This window comes from Oncorhynchus clarkii, chromosome 27 (genome assembly GCF_045791955.1).
Source record: "Oncorhynchus clarkii lewisi isolate Uvic-CL-2024 chromosome 27, UVic_Ocla_1.0, whole genome shotgun sequence".
NCBI lineage: Eukaryota > Metazoa > Chordata > Actinopteri > Salmoniformes > Salmonidae > Oncorhynchus > Oncorhynchus clarkii.
Window position 1 is genome coordinate 24571220 of NC_092173.1, and position 21205 is coordinate 24592424.

Here is a 21205-nt window from a genome sequence, read left to right on the forward strand (position 1 = left end):
AAATAAACAGGGGAGATTATGATTTTGTAATGTGATCGTGAACAAGGAAAAATATGCCACTGACTAACTTTAGAGAAACTTCGGGAATGACTTCAAGAAACCTCTGTTTCCAAATATAGACAGTGTTACCCTTCGAACTACAGTGAAAAGAGTACATGTTTCCATGTTCTTGACAAACTGAAACCTTATCTAGCCATAATCACCTGTCTATTAACTCCTTCAGATTTTTCCATATTACATCAGTAAGGTTGTGACATTTTAAATACAGAAAACGAATAAATGAAAACGTAAGGGTGACTATGATTTCTGACCTTTAGGAGCTCTTGCTAGTTCCCTTGAAGAACATTGTATTTCCATTAGCAACTGCAGCACTGAAGAGCATTGATGTGGAACTCCACCTGTGACCAACTTCTGCCGTTGAGATGCCTACTCATGGGCAGAAAACCACTCAAACCCACCAAGTCCCATTGGCCTTCTCCCCTGGCGCCCTAGCTGCCCTGACCACTGGCAAAGCCACCGACCAGCAGACCAATCAATTCAGGAATGTTTTCTTGTGTAAGTTTTTGCCCGCCTAGTTTATGGCTCAAGGCAGATGAGAGATATTTTACTGTATTATTGCAAGGAAATTAGTTCATTCATGTTGTGTGAGTTAATTCATGTTGTATGAGTTAATTCATGTTGTGTGAATTAATTCATGTTGTGTGAGTTAATTCATGTTGTTTGAGTTAATTCATGTTGTGTGAGTTAATTCATGTTGTGTGAGTTAATTCATGTTGTGTGAGTTCATTCATGTTGTATGAGTTAATTCATGTTGTGTGAGTTAATTCATGTTGTGTGAGTTAATTAATGTTGTGTGAGTTAATTCATGTTGTGTGAGTTAATTCATGTTGTGTGAGTTCATTCATGTTGTGTGAGTTCATTCATGTTGTGTGAGTTAATTAATGTTGTGTGAGTTCATTCATGTTGTGTGAGTTCATTCATGTTGTGTGAGTTAATTCATGTTGTGTGAGTTAATTCATGTTGTGTGAGTTCATTCATGTTGTGTGAGTTCATTCATGTTGTGTGAGTTCATTCATGTTGTGTGAGTTCATTCATGTTGTGTGAGTTCATTCATGTTGTGTGAGTTAATTCATGTTGTGTGAGTTAATTCATGTTGTGTGAGTTCATTCATGTTGTGTGAGTTCATTCATGTTGTGTGAGTTCATTCATGTTGTGTGAGTTCATTCATGTTGTGTGAGTTCATTCATGTTGTGTGAGTTCATTCATGTTGTGTGAGTTCATTCATGTTGTGTGAGTTAATTCATGTTGTGTGAGTTAATTCATGTTGTGTGAGTTCATTCATGTTGTGTGAGTTCATTCATGTTGTGTGAGTTCATTCATGTTGTGTGAGTTCATTCATGTTGTGTGAGTTCATTCATGTTGTGTGAGTTAATTCATGTTGTGTGAGTTCATTCATGTTGTGTGAGTTAATTCATGTTGTGTGAGTTAATTCATGTTGTGTGAGTTAATTCATGTTGTGTGAGTTAATTCATGTTGTGTGAGTTCATTCATGTTGTGTGAGTTAATTCATGTTGTGTGAGTTAATTCATGTTGTGTGAGTTAATTCATGTTGTGTGAGTTAATTCATGTTGTGTGAGTTCATTCATGTTGTATGAGTTCATTCATGTTGTGTATGTCTTTGTTCACACAAACTCTGAACGCTCTTGTCCTTTCCCACAAAGCTTTAACCTCTGAGATGCCAAAGGTTGTCACAGATTACTTTACTCAATGTGACCATTGGAAGAGATAGGGAGGGTTGAATTCCTCCTGAGGACAGTATCTGCTGTAACTCTCTGGTGTTTTCAGTCAAAGTAAGACGGTGAACATTTAGCATTTTTTTCTGTTTAAACTGCTTACAGTTTAAAGTGTCACCCAGTTTGGCCTGAAGTCTTTTAGCTTCAGATGAGGACCCATTTGTTTGGCAGCTGTAGAGGTGTACTTTAAATTGACAACATAATTAATCAGCTTAAAAAGATGGACAAATACTCAGGGCTCTAATAATCCCTATTGCTGAAGCGATTGAGCCAACATATGCAACATTTACCGTGAATGCTGTTTTTGCCAATGAGGGAGCATTGCCTTTAAAATGTAATTGGACTTTAGCGCAGAATTTCCATTACATGGATTGAATAGAGCCCTTTACTGTGAAGCGAGAAAGAAGCAGGTCACCAATTCCCCATGAGTCACTAAGGAATGTGGGATAGCAGGTGCTGAATATCACTTTCATTTATTTTTCCCCTCTTCTGCTTAATTAGCACAGGCTACAGTCACACACATTCATCTATATTTGTTCTGTGTCCATGTTTTTATTTTTGGTTATTGCCAGCGCTTGCACTCTGGCATCCTGGTCAGCCACCTCTGAGAGGGAGACCCCAATTCCCACAGTCAGAGGTAACCAAAGGGACACACAACTCTTCTACTTTCACAAGTGCCTGTGCAGCAACTACAGGAAAGAAGACGGTCAATTAAAATACTCGTAATGTTTTATTTGCGTTCAGTTCAGGTTGGATCAATGAGATTGACCAGAAAAAGACACAACCTAAAAACCCGGTCTGTAGTTTTACCCTAGCGCCCTCTTGACAGAGATAGTAGATTTAATGCCAGTCCAGGCCAGCCATGAGATTACCCAGGAAGAGCAGTCAGCACTACTGGGCACTAAATCACAACAGCTTCAGCAGGAGCTTCAGCAGCAGCAGGCCAGAGAGTCAATGAAGTTAAGGGTCAAAGGTCAATGGGAAGGAAACTCAAGCACAGTCTGCATCTACTTCTGAGGTTACTCTCTGGCACTTACTAGAAAACAATGACATGTGTTTGTGCCTTAGAGCTAATATGTTTGTTGTACCCTTTATCAGTGGCTGTTCAGGAAATGATGGTAGTGTGTGGTTCACTTCTGGCATCCGAGCTACAGTGTTCGGTGTCCTTGATTTATTGATGTATACGACATCCATTGTGTTTGCACTGCACAGTACAGGTTGAACAGAACATCTTCGTGGGATTTGGAAAAATCCTTATCCTTTCTCTGACTAACATTTCTCTCCAAAAACCTGTTTCCCATGTTTAGCCTTTAAGCCTCGGAGTGGTTTCTGGCAGAAAGAATACAGTAAGACAGCCTCCTTAGCGTGTGTGTTTTTGTTTGCCTACAATGATTCACCATACTTGTTTCTGAATATGTATGGAAAGTACCTGCTATGATAAGCAGGGTTTTCACTATTTATTGATTTGATCTGCATGGTTGAAAGTCACGCAAGAAGAGCTACAACTGACCACACATGAGGCTGAAATAGTTTAATTAAGGGGGAGGAGCTGGGAGTTGAAGTTAAAGGGGGAAAGGCAAGCTACATATGAAGAGAAAAGAGAGCGAGTAGAAGTCAAGGGGCTTTGGTGAAGAGGGTTGACCCTAGCCCTGTTTTCTCAGGGAGAGGGTGGGAGTGGGATTCCATGATCTAGCTGTGTGCGTGAGTGCGTGTGTTTGCATGTTCACTTTAGCTAATTTAAGATATTCACATCTGATCCACTCTCTCTTTAACTACCCACAACTCTCACACCCACAATGGAAAACATCTTAACTCTCAAGCCAGTTATAATTCTAACCAAGGATATTAGAGAATGATATTGTTTTGATTTATTGTAATAATTACTTTATAACATTTAATGAAATCAACTTAATTTGCTGACAGACTCAATGTCCCTCAGACAACGCTAGACCATTAACCCTTCCCCTATTTGTTGAAGGTTGCTTGAAAGGTTTCATACTCCTTATGAATGTAATGCAAGGAGTTGTTACAAGCGAGAAGTGAATAGAAAGGGAGAGGGAATGGAGGTTCCTTAGCGGTGAGAGAGAGGACTGTGGGCCTTTGAGGGGTGGGCGGCAATGGCAGGAGTTGAGGGGGTGGCCTGCATGGGACTGGTATGTGTTCGTGAAAGCCAGACTGGGGGGGGGGGGGGGGGCAGCTCGCTGACTGTGATTGGAAACAGATGTTGGCGAGAGCCAAGGCAGAAAAGAAAATTTTGGGGAAAATTCTCAGGCCTTCTCTTTCTGGGCCCTGGCTCCAGAAGCCAATCACAGCACGGCACACGCTGGTCTGAGGGGTGTTCAAAACCGTCTGATTGGCCAAGGGCTCTAACGTGGGCGCTCTGAGCAGATGTCCTGGGAAAGTTGCTGAATCCCAGCCGACCCGCAGTAAAAGAGAAGAGAAAAAAATGTGGTCCTACAACTGGACAGTGATCAAAACCTGTTCTAATCCAGCTGCACACACACACGCACACAGGCAAGCTGACACACACACACACACACACACACACAATCCACTTGTACAAAGAGAGGAACACATGCATGGAATCACATTCTTATCACATTCTTCTTTCCAACTGAAACGCTTCCTATAGACCTATAAATTTAGACCTATAAATATAGACCAAAATTGAAAATTACCTTTATTCAAGAAAATAAATGATGGCGTATTACCTTTCCCCTTTGTTGTTGACGTCTGGAGTATGCATTTTCTAATGAATGCAGGAGAGTGGCTCAATACCTTCACGACCACCCCTTCACCCCACCAACCCTCCTCACTCTCCCCTTAACCAGGAAAGACCACTCCAGTCCTCAGACACACATCTTCTCCTTCACCTCCTCACAAAGAAGCCCCCATTCATTGTGGCCCTGTATCTGACAGGTGCTGTAGTGCATGGGTTGTAAATCAATCACCATTACTAATGGAAAGTCCACATTACCATGTGAAGCCAGTCCATTTCCTGCCCAGAATGTCAGTTCCCTGGTACCCAAGCCCTCATGAATGCAGGGTGGGTGGCCCACCGGCCCCAAGACTGGCTCTCATTTCAACAGGGCTACCAGGAGGACCAGGGGTGCCTCTGGGAGTCAATGGCATATTAACTGGGGATGCGACAACAGCAATAAAAATGTAAATTGAAGCCCAAGCTGAGGATGCCCCAGCCGTGACCTTCATAAACCTGTATAATACAGTCCTCCACCTGCAGTGACATGTGGGTCAACCCATCTCCTCCACCACAATACACACAGTTGAATGAGAAAGAAAATAAAAAAACAGGAGATTGACTACCTCCTTTTCCCTGAGTGGGAAGTTAGAGTAAATAAAATGTATTTTTTTGTGTCAATGAAGTTTGTTACTTACATGTACGTTCCATAAACGTCATTCTGCTTTATGGGTGCTTATTCAGTCTCTGACCACTGTGGTGATTGTGTAAATCCTCCATCTCTGAGTGATGTTCGGTAACAGCAGGACCCATGAGAAGAGTCAGACCGTTGGAAAATATGTGGTCTCTTGTAACAGGCATGGGGTAATGTGTTTATGTGTTCCCCAGACACCACTCCTACCCTGGGTCCATATTAACCCAACCAAGGAGACTCTACCATGAAGAACAATTATATTATTTTACCTTTATTTAACTAGGCAAGTCAGTTAAGAACAAATTTTTATTTTCAATGACAGGCTACGAACAGTGGGACAGATTTTGACCTTGTCAGCTGGTTAACCAACTATGCAATAGCCCTGCACAACATTCTTACTAAGTAGGGCTAGGAGTTTTTCCTGTTTAGGTCAGGTGGTTATGGGAATCTCATGGCCACACAGCCAGACAAACCTCCTATCCTCCTCCTACTCTCTTCTTCCCCTTCATCTCAGTCTTTTCAGGTTAACCATGTCATCTTTAACTGTGTTGAGCAACACATTTCACCAGCCTATATAGCGCAGCTATCTATCTGAACCTTAGTGTGTACCATCCTCCTCCTCTTCCTCCTCCTCTTCCTCATCCTCTTCATCCTCCTCTTCCTCCTCCTCCTAATCCTTTCTCACTCATGGGAAGACTAGGCGTAGGAGACAGATGAAGCTTCGCAAGCGAGGCCATTAGATAAATATTTGGGTTGAAGTCTGACAAATGCGTCTCTCTCCGTTTCTGGAGCGGAGTAAGCTGTGAGCGACATGGGGTCTCAGACAGGGAGGCAGAGATCTCCGTCTCGGTGACACCGCCAGGCGCTACGGTTTATTTTCTATTCCGCTGTTCGGTTCTCTCTCTTTTCTCTTAACACCAGTGATTATAGCAGTCGGTGTGTTGAGTGAGATACAAAAAAGAACCATGTGAAATCCCCACCTCGTCTGAGTGTCTCTCTCTTTGGTTGTGAAACCAGCAGGTGTGAATGGTATCATAATGTGTTGGGTTATGTTCCAGGTTCTTTGGCACAAGGGGCTCCCAGAGCTTCCAGTGAAGTGTTTAAAGACTATGTTGCCTGGTTATAGTGTCTGGTCTGGATCACAGGCCCAGGGGGATGGAATGCTGAATGTTAGAAGAACAACCTGCCTAACTTAAGCTACCCTCTGCTAAATATATATTCATCCTGTCCAGGGGGAAATTAGCCAGCAATACAGTATGTATGTGTGTGTATGTGTGTGTATGTGAGTGTATGCGTGCATGCGAAAGTGTGTCAGTATCTACATCCTGTCTGCTATATTTATAGAAAGTTGCAGGTACGGAAAGTTTTAGTCATGTTGCATCCAAGTCCTAGTAAAAATAATACACTTTATTTTGTTAAGGAGTCTGAGACTATAGTTTTAACACTTCCTACAAATGTTCTATCAATGTCTCATTCAATGTTCTCCTGTTCTAACCTAAACGTATTCACTGCAGCATATTTGAACCAAGAACATACTGCATGCTATGATGTACTAGACAATCGTTCTAAATATGGTATGGATTTCAAGGACTAGCCTATGTCCTGATGTGGCATCTCAAACCAAGCCAATATACAGTATCATCCCAGTAAAGGAAAATCAAATATTTAATCTTTATGCCAATAACTTATCAAGTTTAGTTTGCTACAGACCGTTCTGGGATAAAGACACTAGTCTGTATTGGGACTGGTCCTTGGCCTTTTGCCCTATGTGCTGTTCTAGAGGAGCCAGACAGCTGTGCTGTGCTGTGTCGGCCAGGGAAGTGGCTGGGGAGAGGTCACGGCAGCTATGTTTTTTTTTAATCTATAGTGGAATTACTAGGACCCTAGGGCCATAAACACATGAATGGGCCCGGCGTGCCTGTTTCTGCTTTGACGTCACCCATCGCAGTGGAAGTGACACTCTTGTTAGCCAGGTACACACCAGCGACATCCCAGCATGCCTTTCAGAGGGGACCTGGATCTGCCACCAGGCCCAAACTGGGTTCTGAGACCGAGAGACCAATCAATACATACTGTTGATCTGCACATTGTAGATGTATTTGGGTAGCCCAATTCAGATAGTTTTTCTACTAATTGATCTTTAGACCAATCAGATCAGCTCTGAAAAAGATTTGATGTGAAAATATCTGATTTTACTGGTCAAAAGACCAATTAGTGGGAAAAATATCAGAATTGGGCTGCCTTACACAGTCTTAGTGTTATCATGATTGAGTGAGATACTGACTTGGATGTGAATAGGCCTAGATGTGTTCATCCAGTACATGCACAGGTGGTTATTAACATGAGTACGCAGAATTATTTTCAGGATAATGTGTAGGTACTTCTATTATGTTTACAAAACGATAGACTAACTGACTAACCTTTCTTTTGGCATGTAGTCAAGGCCAGGAAGCCAAGTAAGACTGCAATCTGCGAATCTGCTTTCTTTAATAGATATTTAACTTGTTTCCAATGTACTGTAAGCAACAGTATAGATGTAATGTTTCAAAAGCTGTTTTTGCTCTGGTAATATTAGAAGAAATAACCACACAATACACACAAAGTATGAAATATTTGTTCACATATATTTTTTTATAAAGTAACATTTTTTAAGTACATTAAGAAATAGAAGCAACAGTTTATAAAACTTTCCAGCAGAAATCAATGATGGGCCAGCATCAGCCTTTTTCCTTAACAGACAGGTAGGTCTATTCTCTATATCGAAAGAAAATCGCTACATTTTTTTCCTGTGCTACCTTTATTTCCCATGAAAGCACCAGCTGTCTGCGTCTTTTTCTTTTATAAAATATAAATTATTGAAAAATATTCAAATGTTTGTGAACTAAATACATAAAAAATGATCTCATTAACAAAAATACAGAAACACTATAAAATATACAAAAAAAACAACACCATCCATAACAAAAAAGGTTTCCTAATGGATCAGTCTGAGATATGCTAATATCGCAAGGTATCTGTGTATTTATGTATTTAGTCCATTTAGAAAGATCTGTGCAATACTTGTGTCCACAACTTAACGTATATGACATTTACTGAAACAAACTTGACTTGAAGTCCAAACAGACACAGTATATGTTCCATTTAAACAAAGATAATATATTCTGATCTACTCAAAATAGTGACTGGCTAGGAGCTGGAAGGCATCATCAACAACAAGTTAAGCATATATTTAAACATGAACAGTTGCCCTAACATAAAACATTTTTTGGAGGAAAAATATCTGAAAAGTAATAATCAAACAGTGATGTGAATCCTGGAAATGTAGCGTGCATAATGAACCACAGAGATTGGGTGGATTGATTTGTTCAAGAGAATTCAATCTTCTCTACACAAGATTACGTGTGTGTGTGGTGTGTGGTCTGTGTGTGTGTGTGTGCGTGTGTGTTTGTGCTGACTGACACTAGAAAAACAACCCTGTGGTCAGTTGCCCAACTAAAAAGTAACTAATATGGACAGAAATCCCTTTCCTATAATCTCAAGAGGGAACTTCAGTCAGTCCAGCCAAATATCTTCACTGAGTCCTAACACTGAGTGCTTTCCAACAAATCAAAAGATCAAAGCAGAAACAACACTTTGAATGTGAGGGAATAACAGTTTCTGTCCTTCAAGATGGTGGACATACCCAAAGCTCTATCTATCGCCCAGACCTCACATGGGTTTGGTTATTATTCCTGCTTTGTCTCTTGCTTATTTGTTTCATCTGGGTCTTAATAAAGCGTTATGAAAAACTAATCTGTACAAATAAACATTTCAAAACCTATTTTCATCAGAATGGGTAACATTCAGCCACTGTAAACAATAACATTTGTATTTTAAGATGATATTTCTTGACTTTGGCTTTTCCCATAAGACCTGCGTATAGTCATGTTCCCACTGACGACATTACTCAAAACCCAACCAGCACAACTACTGTTGCTCTTGAGTTAAGCTGCATAAGTACATACAGTATTCAGGGCATGTAATTTCATTGATCCTTTCCATATACTGAATTGGGTGTCCTTATGTCTTAGAAATAGAAAAGCATGTACAAAGCATGGTAAGAAAATAGCATATAATGCCACATGTCTCCCAGTAGTCCTTTAGCCCAACTGTTTATGGTAGTCCTGTTTCCTGTCGATCTCTACCTCCTCATTGGTGAAATGGAGCATCTTTACAAACATTTCAGTTAACAAAAGACTCCAAGCTGTACAATAGCACAAGCATTCATCTCATCCTCATGCCATAATGATGATAATTCTCTTTCAGCCACTACTGATTAACTTCACAACTCCACAGTTCCCTCCCAAAACGACCCAGTCCTCCTCTCATCTCCCTCTTTTTCAAACAGTCATCCAAAGTTTACACTCCTTGCTTTGAACCCTTCTCTTTTCACCCTACTACCATCATGCACCTTGATATACCTTACCTAGCTATGGCAGCTTCCCTTCATTCAGAGAACACCACGTAACACACACAAATACAGTACACTCTACATTCCTAAGCTTTCTCTTTTGACTACAAAAACCATCCATCGTACATGGCTTGCAATTCAATTTGTCGACAACAGGTCTCTCAGTTTCTGCTCTCTTCTAAAGCAATGCTAAAATGGGGGTTTGGAAAACCACTCAATGTACAGATTGTGATGGGCACATTTGACTCTTTCATGTCCAGATCATTTCAAAACTCACCACAGAAAGGGTGTCTAAGGATTTGTATTACTTGTGGTAAGACAGTATATTTCTATAGCGAAGCGGCAAATGTGCAGAGCTGAAAGCGTCAGTTTTAAAGCAACGGTTACTTTCAGGTGTCTATCAACCGTTCTTGGTATGAGTAAGTAACTCTCCATCCAACCTATGAAAATGAGTAAAAAGGCCCGTGTCTAGTGTCATCTGATAGTCATATCAGCATGTTTCAGTTATTGGGCTTTCACAGAGAGGAGACAGGACTAACTTAACATTAAATGGTGCAACGTTTGGTTTCATAATACCTTCATAAAAAAATAAAAAATGTAAAAAGGGGGAACCCTGGTCGTACTGAGACTAAACAGCACACCAGGAGTTGAATCTCAACGATAATACTGACACAAACATTATGCTTCTGAAACAATAGTAACAAAAACAACACTTTTTTGGTCCAAGCTGAGAACTCTACCCATGCCTATTGTGTGGAGTGTGGCAGAGAAACAGTGATCTATTTCCACAACTTTCCATTTTATATTTGGCAACAGATTTCATAGCAGGAAATCTCCATTCATGTCCTTCCTTATAATGAATCTTTCACTGTCTCTTGGCCCCCTTCCTCAATGTCAGTTTCTTGTGCTACTTAGGCTAAATGGCCACTCTATTCTAACTGATAGCTTTCCATGTGTCTTGAGCTACTAAGTAATACCAGTATATACATATAGCTACCATACACACTATCTCAAATGCAACATATTATAAATTTTCACGTTTGGCATGTGCTTCCTTTTTAGCTCAAAATGATACAGACCACAGTTTAGGTTTGGTCCCAAAATGGGCACCCTCTTTAACCGGACGGCATCAATCTCTGAGCCCTAGTCCCCTCGGCTCCTTTACTCTCCTATTCTTCTACTATTTCTGTTCTCTCATCCCTCTGTTTTCACTCGTCCACATCAGGCTTGACGTCCAGCATGGCGTGGAGCTCCTCAGGGGTATATCCCAGCAGGCTTTTTAAGTCACAAACAAAGCGGTAGACATAGCGCTTCCCTGATGTCTTGTGGATGATGTTCTTGTCGTAGTAGTAGCGCAGGCCTCGGCTCAGCTTTTCGTAGTTCATCTTGGGCTTGTTTTTCCTCTTCCCCCACCGCCGAGCCACCTGAGTCACAGAGGGAAAAGGCACCCAGTTACACCATGTACCAACCTTGAGACAGAGCTATACACTAACCTCACATTACAATATTATCGTGTACATGTCTTCTCTTGACATGGACCAATATTTAATGTAGCTAAATGTACCTGATACCGCTAAGGTTTCTCTGAATCTAAGTAAGGCAAATAACACTGTTGTTGGCGTCACATTAAAAAGACATCAAGCTCAATATCCAGGCTGCATCACATCAGGCCGTGATTGGGAATCCCAAAGGGCGGCGCACAATTGGCCCAGTGTAGTCCAGGTTTGGCCAGGGTAGACCGCCATTGTAAATAAGATGTTTTTCTTAACTGACTTGCCTAGTTAAATTTAGTTTAAATAAAGTTTAAATAAATTAAAAATTAAAAAATCTGTCTAACTGTTTAGGGCCCCCATGCCATGTGAGGTGGTGACCTCTCACCTCGTCAGGGTCGGACAGCTTGAACTCCCAGCCATCTCCCGTCCAGCTGATGAAGGACTGACAAGACTTGTCCGTCAGAAGCTCCAGCAGAAACTGCCACAGCTGGATGGGACCGCTGCCTGCAGAGCAGAACCAGGAGAACAAGTTTAGAACACTGAGAGAGAGGAGCCCTGTTTTCAGTATAATACAGATGAGAATTACTGAACATGACATCATCAGCGGCATGTAAACACAGCATATCTGTGACTGACTGTTCTCCTCATGCTTCTCATTAACTACTTGACTTGGGGTCATTCATCTCCGACTATAAAAATATAAATATTGCACTCAGAATCAGACATGTACAAGGCATGATAGTGGAGAGAAAACAGTGTTTTCACAGACAAGGGTCCCATTCATCATGAATCCCTTTGTCTACACTTTTCCCTCTGCAGTTTGTGGAGCTGGGCTTCACAGCGTGGTTTTGTCTTTCTGTATGAATTTCATGGCAATGAAATCACAGTGTTTAAAATAAGAGGGGATCTTCATATGAGGCCTTGGCTGTGTGTGTGTGTGTGTGTGTGTGTGTGTGTGTGTGTGTGTGTGTGTGTGTGTGTGTGTGTGTGTGTGTGTGTGTGTGTGTGTGTGTGTGTGTGTGTGTGCGTGCGTGCGTGCGTGCGTGCGTGCGTGCGTGCGTGCGTGCGTGCGTGTGTGTACAGTGCCTTGCGAAAGTATCCACCCCCTTGGCATTTTTCCTATTTTGTTGCCTTACAACCTGGAATTAAAATACATTTTTGTGGGATTTGTATCATTTGATTTACAAAACATGCCTACCACTTTGAAGATGCAAAATATTTTTTTATTGTGAAACAAACAGGAAATAAGACCCTTAAACAGAAAACTTGAGTGTGCATAACTATACACCCCCCAAAAGTCAATACTTTGTAGAGTCACCTTTTGCAGCAATTACAGCTGCAAGTCTCTTTGGATATGTCTCTATAAGCTTGGCACATCTAGCCACTGGGATTTTTACCTATTCTTCAAGGCAAAACTGATCCAGTTGGATGGGTTCCTGCTGGTGTACAGCAATCTTTAAGTCATACTTAAAGATTCTCAATTGGATTGAGGTCTGGTCTTAGGCCATTCCAAGACATTTAAATGTTTCCCCTTAAACCACTCGAGTGTTGCTTTAGAAGTATGCTTAGGGTCATTGTCCTGCTGGAAGGTGAACCTCCGTCATAGTCTCTAATCTCTGGAAGACTTAAACAGGTTTCCCTCAAGAATTTTCCTGTATTTAGAGCCATGCATCATTACTTAAATTCTGACCAGTTTCCCAGTCCCTGCTGATGAAAAATATCCCCACGTCATGATGCTTCCAACACCATGCTTCACTGTGGAGATGGTGTTCTCGGGGTGATGAGAGGTGTTGGGTTTGTGCCAGACATAGAGTTTCCTTGATGGACAAAAAGCTTAATTTTAGTCTCATTTGACCAGAGTACCTCCTTCCATATGTTTGTGGAGTCTCCCATATGCCTTCTGGCGAACACAAAACGTGTTTGCTTATTTCTTTCTTTAAGCAATGGCTTTTTTTCATTTCACTTCACCAATTTCGACTATTTTGTGTATGTCCAATACATGAAATCCAAATAAAAATACATTTATATTACAGGTTGTAATGCAACAAAATAGGAAAAATTTTCAGGTCTGTATTAATAATGCAATGTACCGTAAAAGCAATTGAATGCATTTACCTACAATTTGATTGACATTTTTTACATATATTTGTAGATTAAACAAATGGACCAAATGTGACGACCTGAACTTACAATCGTGTTGAAAAGAAAAATAAATAGTAGCAGGAGAGAAAAATTAAGTTTGGTTTGTGCTGCACTCTATTATCTTCTGTACTCTTTGATCTTGTGGTTTTCTGTACAAACAAAAAAGAACTACCTAGTTCAAATCACACCTGGCCATGCAGCGCCTACTTAGTAAAGCTGTAGCGGAGCGGAGCTGTTACCTCCCAGACATGCCTCATAAAATCATACGACACACATCAAAGCTTTCAGAGAAATTGAAGTGTGGGTTGAACACCTGAAAGCAAAATAAGTTGTTTTCAGTCCAAGGCTCCTACTCGCTTCCCTCAGTTATGAACATGAATGCAAAGACGCAATACTCACATTTCAGAAAATAATAACCAGCTATATTCAACTGACTACTGTACAGTAGCTCTCCTCCAGATGAAGGCACATTCCAAAAAGCCTGCTATTGTAACCGTAGGCCCACATAAGGGTGTTACAACAGTGCCCCATTCCAGCCCCCTCAGGCTCTCTCACACGAGAATGTTTGGAGACCCTAAAATGTTTTCCCAAAAATATGTTAAATGCCCCCATGTACAATGGGCCTCATTGAAAAAGCATATAGTGTGGAGAAAGGGTGGGGGGGCTTGCATTCATAGTACTGTTTAGGATCTGCCTTTAGGCTTTACAGATGAGACTGTAGCCTATGCAGCGTGGACAGAGAGATGGAGAGAGAGAGAGAGAGAGAGAGAGAGCGAGAGAGAGCGAGAGAGAGCGAGAGAGAGCGAGAGAGAGAGAGAGAGAGAGAGAGAGAGAGAGAGAGAGAGAGAGAGAGAGAGAGAGAGTAGGCTGTAGACAAGGCACAGTGACTGACTGCCTGCTGCATCCCCAGAGGTGACGGAAGTGTGATTGGAGATGAGAAACACAGTCAACCTCAAAGAGAGCTGACGACTGACTGAGCCTCACTTATCTCACACCTTCTTTATCACACCAGCTCATCACTGTGTGTGACTGGGAACCGTGTGTGTGCCTGTCAGTGCACAGCTACTGGGGAAGGAAGCCAAAACCCACGTTTTCATCAAAAGCTATTTGAGATATTACATAAATGTTTTACTCTTTTCTGGGGAGATTCTCTCTGTTTTTCACATAGTAATAAAATGCATTTGTTGTTTGGGGGCCAAATTGGGTTGATCTTTCTCTTGGCTGCAGGACAGCATACAGGGTAATAACAGTTAATAACAATGCTTGTTGCCAGCTAGACACTTCATATCTGAAGCATAATGAAGTATTTTTACCACTTATGTTCATTTTCTTCTCTTTAGTCCTGCATGACTCTAAAAGCTCTGATAAAGTATTCTGACTAAAATGAAAATATTGGAACATGGATTAGCCTCTGAACATGAGTCTATGGTAGTTTTATAACCAATGCTACATCATTAAACACATACAGTAGGGAAGTGAATTACTTTGCAGAAATGCATGAATGATGACATGCAGAAAATAGCATAAATATGTAGGATCTTAATTTGAGCCAATTTGCTACAGCAGGAAAATAATCCTGCACCAACAGGAAATGTTAAATATTATGTGGATTATTAAACAATTTTTCGCAAGGGAAAATCAAGTCTGAAATGTCATAGTGGCAATTGCAAACTTCAGAAGACTTTTTAAACCATTGCAGGAAAGTTATCCTGCAACAGGTTGGATCAAATAAAGATTCTACATCTGTACCACTAGCTGGCATTATATTACAAATGCATACTGTAGCCATGTACAAGCCTTCAATTAGGGCATGCCAATGTTTTATATCTGTCTTTCATTTGATCTTAAATGTCTAATGTACATCTAATGTACGTCTCTGTAGGTCTGCAATTATGATCCAAAGATGAACGCAGAAATTGACATAATTGATTAGTACAGACAACTTTGCAGAATACAAATTACCATGAGATGCCAATTGTGGGACATGAGTAATGCAATCTGAAGTATACATTGTCAGTGACGAACACTGTGTGTTCTGGTATTTCCCCTCTCCTCTACTAGCAACCTTGTGACAACAATTTAACACAGAGGGGAGAAAGTCCCCAAAGACTAGATAGAAAATAGGAGACATTGTAACTAGTGTGTCTAGTGCATTAAAGATATTGAGAGACAATTGCCCCTTACATTGCTTCTCAGTCTCCATAGATGTATAGAGTGGATTTCGAGTATTCAGACCCGTTGACTTTTTCCACATTTTGTTACGTTACAGCCTTATTCAAAAATGTAAAAAAATAAAATAAAAAAAATCCTCACAGTCTACACACAATACCTTGTAATGACATAGCTAAATCAAATTTTTCGACATTTTTGGAAATATCACATTTACATAAGTATTCAGACCTTTCACTCAGTACTTTGTTGAAGCACCTTTGGCAGCGATTACAACCTCGAGTCGCCTTGGGTATGACGCTACAAGCTTGTTACACCTGTATTTGGTCTGTCCCAATCTTCTCTGAAGATCCTGGGGAGTGTCGCCACACAGCTATTTTCAGGTCTTTCCAGGGATGTTCGATCAGGTTCAAGTCCAGGCTCTGGCTGGGCCACTCAAGGTCATTCAGAGACTTGTCCCGAAGCCACTCCTGTGTTGTCTTGGCTGTGTGCTTAGGGTCATTGTCCTGTTGGCAGGTGAAGCTTCGCACAAGTCTGAGGTCTTGAGCGCTCTGGAGCAGGTTTTCATCAAGGATCTCTCTGTACTTTGCTCCGTTCATCTTTCTCTCGATCCTGACTAGTCTCCCAGTCCCTGCCGCTGAAAAACATCCCCACAGCATGATGCTGCCACCACAATGCTTCACTGTAGGGATGGTGCCAGGTTTACTCCAGACGTGACTCTTGGCATTCAGTCAAAATAATTCAATCATTGTTTCATCAGACCAGAGAATCTTGTTTCTCATGGTCTGAGAGTTTTTAGGTGCCTTTTGGCAAACTCTAATGTGCCTTTTACTGAGGATTGGCTTCCGTCTGGCCACTACCATAAAGGCCTGATTGGTGGAATGCTGCAGAGATGGATGTCCTTCTGGAAGGTTCTCCCATCTACACAGCGGAACTCTGGAGTTCTGTCAGAGTGACCATCGGGTTCTTAGTCACCTCCCTGACCAAGGCTCTTCTCCCCCGATTGCTCAGTTTGACTGGGTGGCCAGCTCTAGGAAGAGTCTTGGTGGTTCCAAACTTCTTCCATTTAAGAATGATTTAGGTCACTATGTTCTTGGGGACCTTCAATGCTGCAGAAATGTTGTGGTACCATTCCCCAGATCTGTGCCTCAACAAAATCCTGTCTCGGAGCTCTACGCACAATTCCTTTGACCTCATGGCTTGGTTTTTGCTCTAACATGTCAACAAATCATGTCCAATCAATTGAATTTACCACAGGTAGACTCCAATCAAGTTGTTGAAGCATCTCAATGATGATCAATGGAAACAGGATGCACCTGAGTCTCATAGCAAAGGGTCTGAATATTTATGTAAATACGTATTCATTTATTTCTGCAAAATAATTCAAAAACCTGTTTTCACTTTGTCATTATGGGATATTGTGTGTAGATTGATGAGGGAGAAAAATATGTAATCCATTTTAGAATAAGGCTGTAACATAACAAAATGTGGAAAAAATCAAGGGGTCTGAATACTTTCCGAATGCACCGTATATACTTGTGCTCTATGTTGAAACATGGAGAATTCAACTCTCTTACGGAAAGAACACATTAATTTGTGTGTGAAGTCATGTGATTTTCCACAATTATGTAGTTTTTCTGTAATGGCTATAGGTCCCAAAATGTAAAATGCTGAATAGGGATTTAAGTAGAAAAAATGTCAACTTTATCACTACGTTTTTACAAAACAAACTGAAAACCTTGCCATAAAAAGAATACAAAAATAGAATGTGCCAGACCTTGGATCTTTTTTTAAACTTCTAAGATGTGTTTCTTTGTGTTTGAATAGAAGATAGAGTAGCTTTTTCATCAGGCACTGTAGGTAGAAAGGGGCCTTAACAGATGAACAGATATATCTACTCTAGTTTTAAGTGCAGGTATTGTTTTGTGTTAGCACCCAGGTTGCCAAGACGACCTGGAAAATAGGTTGAGATGCGGCCACAGATAAAACGGTGCAGATGAGAAAGTCAGAGGTGCAAGACGAGGCGAGATGGAGAGAAGAGGTTGAGAGCAAATGTCTTGGTTTCCTGTGAGTGCATGACTCTGGAGCTGCAGTGCCACAGGCTGTTATAGAGGTGTGTATATAAACGCTCTCAGCCAGAAGCTGTGCAGCCAGTTACAGAGACCCAATTACACTGAGGCACACCTACAGTATGTACATCAGCTGCAACTGCCTGGCAAACATGTAACATAGGGCTCCATTGGGTGGCATAAAAACGCCTGTAAGAAGTAAGAAGGATGAACGTTTGGCCATATTTATTGTAGTTGATCGCACATTTTCCAAACTGTAACCTGTATTTTCTTCATTCATTTCGACTAACCTGTGTATCCTGCCAGTGCTGCGGCGGGGATGACAGGTTTGTCCTTGCTGAGGTCTGAGCACTCCCTGACGTAGTCCTTGAAGGTTCCCTTGGGCTTGTGTCCATGCAGGGTGCTGGGGTAGTCCTCGGAGTCGAAGCTGTCATACGATGGGACGCGCTGCAGACTGCTGAAGGAGGACTGGCTGCTCCAGGACTGGGTCAGACGGTCACAGCTTTCAAAGCTCTCGTTGCTCTCAAACGAGTCCTGTCCTCCCAGCTTACCTGAGAGACAGAGAGGTGGAGAGCAGAATCTGTTAGATTTATTGCCTCATAGTGTGAGAAGGAATGAAAATATAATTATCTGAAAGTAAATAGTTTAGAACAGTGACATTACGATTTGACAGAGGACAATATTTATGGCAGGAATACACAGACATTGGCAGTAAATTACACTCTCACTGAGCTTCTTTGTTCTGTATAACGTAATGGTATGGTCCTGGTCCCTTCATTTCACACTCAGTTTAGCATGTGCAACTGCGATTTGGTTTTGTCTAATTGGAAGAAGATCAATGCAAATTTCCTTGCTATTTCTGGCCTCGGCAAAGATAAAAGGAGCATTTCAACTGAGAGCTATTAAAGAATGAAAGATAATCCAGTGCCTCGACTGATACTGAAATCTTCAATTGCACAAATTGAAGCCACATGTGGTTTTCGGTGGTGCCACAAATACTTTCCCACATTTAGAAAGCACAATGTGCTGCCAAAAACCCTGGGATTTATTATGTACGAGGCCTGGACATACCTTGCAGGCGAATGCCCAGTCAGTCCACTGGACGGGCCTGTGTACTGTAAACTCCCTGACAGCCCTTACGAATTTGTTAAACCGGGGGATTTGAGAAGAAAATCCTCGCTTTATTGGTATTAATGTAAACCACGTTGTTAATTCTTCTCCAAACTATCAGTAGGAAAGCAAACAGTGGTGCATGTGGCAGGTAAACAGAACGATTCATGAGAAAGAAAAACCACGCTATGACACTCTCTGTCACTCTCTGTCACTCTCTGTCACTTTATGTCCTTGCTGAGAACCACCTCAAGGTTGAGAGAAAAAAAAATTGAGAGAAAAAAATGTGGTTGTTCTTGAAGGTTACATCGCTTGGGCTGTTTTACATGAAAGCTATAGGGACAGACAGCGCTAACGCACCGTGTGGCTTTGTTCTCTTCTCACTCTGACATAAACAATTGACTTATTATCTCCCCGAGGCGGGTTTGCTTGAACCACAAGCCAGCCTTAGGGCCTCCTTTCTTCTATCGTGGTACATCCAGTGATGTGGCAGGGCAAGATTGGAAGGCGTCAGCGAAATCACACGCACACAGTAATGTTCACAAACACAACCCAATAAGCTAGACCTCAAGTTACAGTCAACACCGTGGAATGACTTATCATAGATTCATACTGTATGGACTGAATCAGAGTCTCAGTCTTATGCACAACTAAGACATGGACTATAGGCCTACTCACGTAATGGCCCCAAGTTACCCAAGTTAACTTGTTCCTCTTTGAGATAGGGCACCTAATACACAGCAGCTGTAATAGCCACACTTCACAAAATCTTTATTTCCAACCATTTCCTTCACTATCTTGTTTGTGACCCCTCACCTCTGCTGATGCGGCCCACACACATGTTGTCGGGGGAAACCACCTCCTGCTTGACTGAGAAGTAGTCCCCTTGCAGTGTGTTGAGGGGCATGTCCCTGAGGATGACGTTTGGGTATTCGTTCTCGTACTTGAGTGACAGCAGGTCCTCGGAGCTGATTGGGTGAAGGGTCTGGTAGGACTCTGTGATGAAGCCCGGCTCTGAGTATTCAGAGGGAGGAACGCACTGGGCATGCTCAATGCCATAGCCTGGAGAAACACAGGAGAAGGAGGAGGAGAGAGAAAGAGGGAGGGAGGGAGAGAGACGGGAAGAGAGTGGGAGATAGAGACAGAGAAGGAGGTGGATAGAGAGAAGGAGGGGGCGGAGAGAGTGAGAGAAAGAGAGTGGGGAAGAGAGTGAGCAATAGAGAGAGAGAGGTGGAGAGAGAGAAGGAGGGGGCGGGAGAGAGCGCACGAGAGAGAGAGAGAGACAGAAAGAGAGAGAGAGAGCGAGAGAGAGAGAGAGAGAGAGAGAGAGAGAGAGAGAGAGAGAGAGAGAAAATGGAGAGCTCAGTGTAACTGCTACAACAAAAAATCATTGGACCTACTGTGCTGAGTCATATCCCCATTCTTTCTGTATATACATTGATTGACGTAACATATTACATATTAACAAGCCATTAGTGCATTAGAGCCAGACTACGTACATAGGATTTAGTCTCCTCAGTGATACTTACTGACAAAGTAGTCTGAGGTATAGTGGGATTCCTGGAAGGTGGAGGTCAGGCCGTTGACAGGGAAATGCTTTGTGTCTTCTTCATGAAAAATAGATATCAACAGTCACTGACCCTGTCATTGATTTAATGTATCCTATAACAGTCGTAAACTCACTGCATCCAGTATGGCTGATTAAATATTAATGACCAGGAGGAAACGGAGGTCTTCCTCTTCATCTCAGATTACCATGTAAATGCTAACAGCGCTAACACTTAAAACCATGTTGCACAAAGAGACTACAGCGCCAATGCTGTGCTTCAACACACACTACAGCTAATGTGATAGGTACAGTAGGCATTTCTGAGGCTTATGATTGATACCAGGGTTGGGCTCAATTTTGAATTGAAGGCAGTCATTTCAGGAAGTAAACAAAAATTTTAATTCAATAATCTTAAAAGGGCATTTATGTTCAGCGATTTCTCAATGAACTGAAAAGTAGAAGCTATTTATATCAACATTTTGGAAATTTCAGATTGTTTTATTAAAATCCCTACCTGAATTGACTGCCTTCAATTCTAATTGAGCCCAACCCCGAATGGTATGTTGTACAGAGCATTGTGCGTAGTGTAGTACATCATGCTACAGCCTGGGCCTACCTTTCTGAAGCATCTCTAGATGTTCCCAGAGGATGTCGCCCACATAGTCAGGTGCTAGATCCAGGAAGCGTTCCTTCCCCAGGGCACACATACTGGCCCCGTTCATACAGAACTTGTGGAAGTCCACGCTCTTCAGGCTAAACTCGTTCACCGTCCACGTCAGCCACTCTCCCACGTGGTTCTCTGTCCACTGCCTGGGGTCTGAGAGGGACATGGGGGGAGAGGGAGGGACATGTCACTGAAGGGTTACCTGAGGTCACAGTAATATACATGGTGACAAGAAACCTCCACTCCACTCTGTTTTAATCTACCATCTCCTGAATTAGAATGGAGGTGAGGTATTATCAGGCCACAGAGCCATTTCTGTAGCACATTCATTTTCATTAGCAGTTTCAGTGGGTCATATTTTCGACGTGCTGCTT

General features: G+C 41.8%; 1 protein-coding gene across 2 annotated transcripts in view; it reads right to left on the minus strand.

Moving 5' to 3' along the window:
• Positions 1–7788: 7788 nt before the first annotated feature.
• The window catches only part of LOC139385656 (protein C-ets-1-like), a 43332-nt gene continuing 29915 nt past the window's right edge, over positions 7789–21205 (minus strand). For both annotated transcript variants that reach the window (XM_071130898.1, XM_071130897.1), the window contains 6 exons: positions 20784–20984; positions 20148–20225; positions 19435–19680; positions 17799–18059; positions 11514–11632; positions 7789–11059 (listed from right to left, as the gene is read on the minus strand). In XM_071130898.1, coding sequence (XP_070986999.1) covers positions 10844–11059; positions 11514–11632; positions 17799–18059; positions 19435–19680; positions 20148–20225; positions 20784–20984 — 1121 coding nt within the window. In that variant the 3' untranslated portion in view covers positions 7789–10843. The remainder of the gene's footprint in view (positions 11060–11513; positions 11633–17798; positions 18060–19434; positions 19681–20147; positions 20226–20783; positions 20985–21205) is intronic.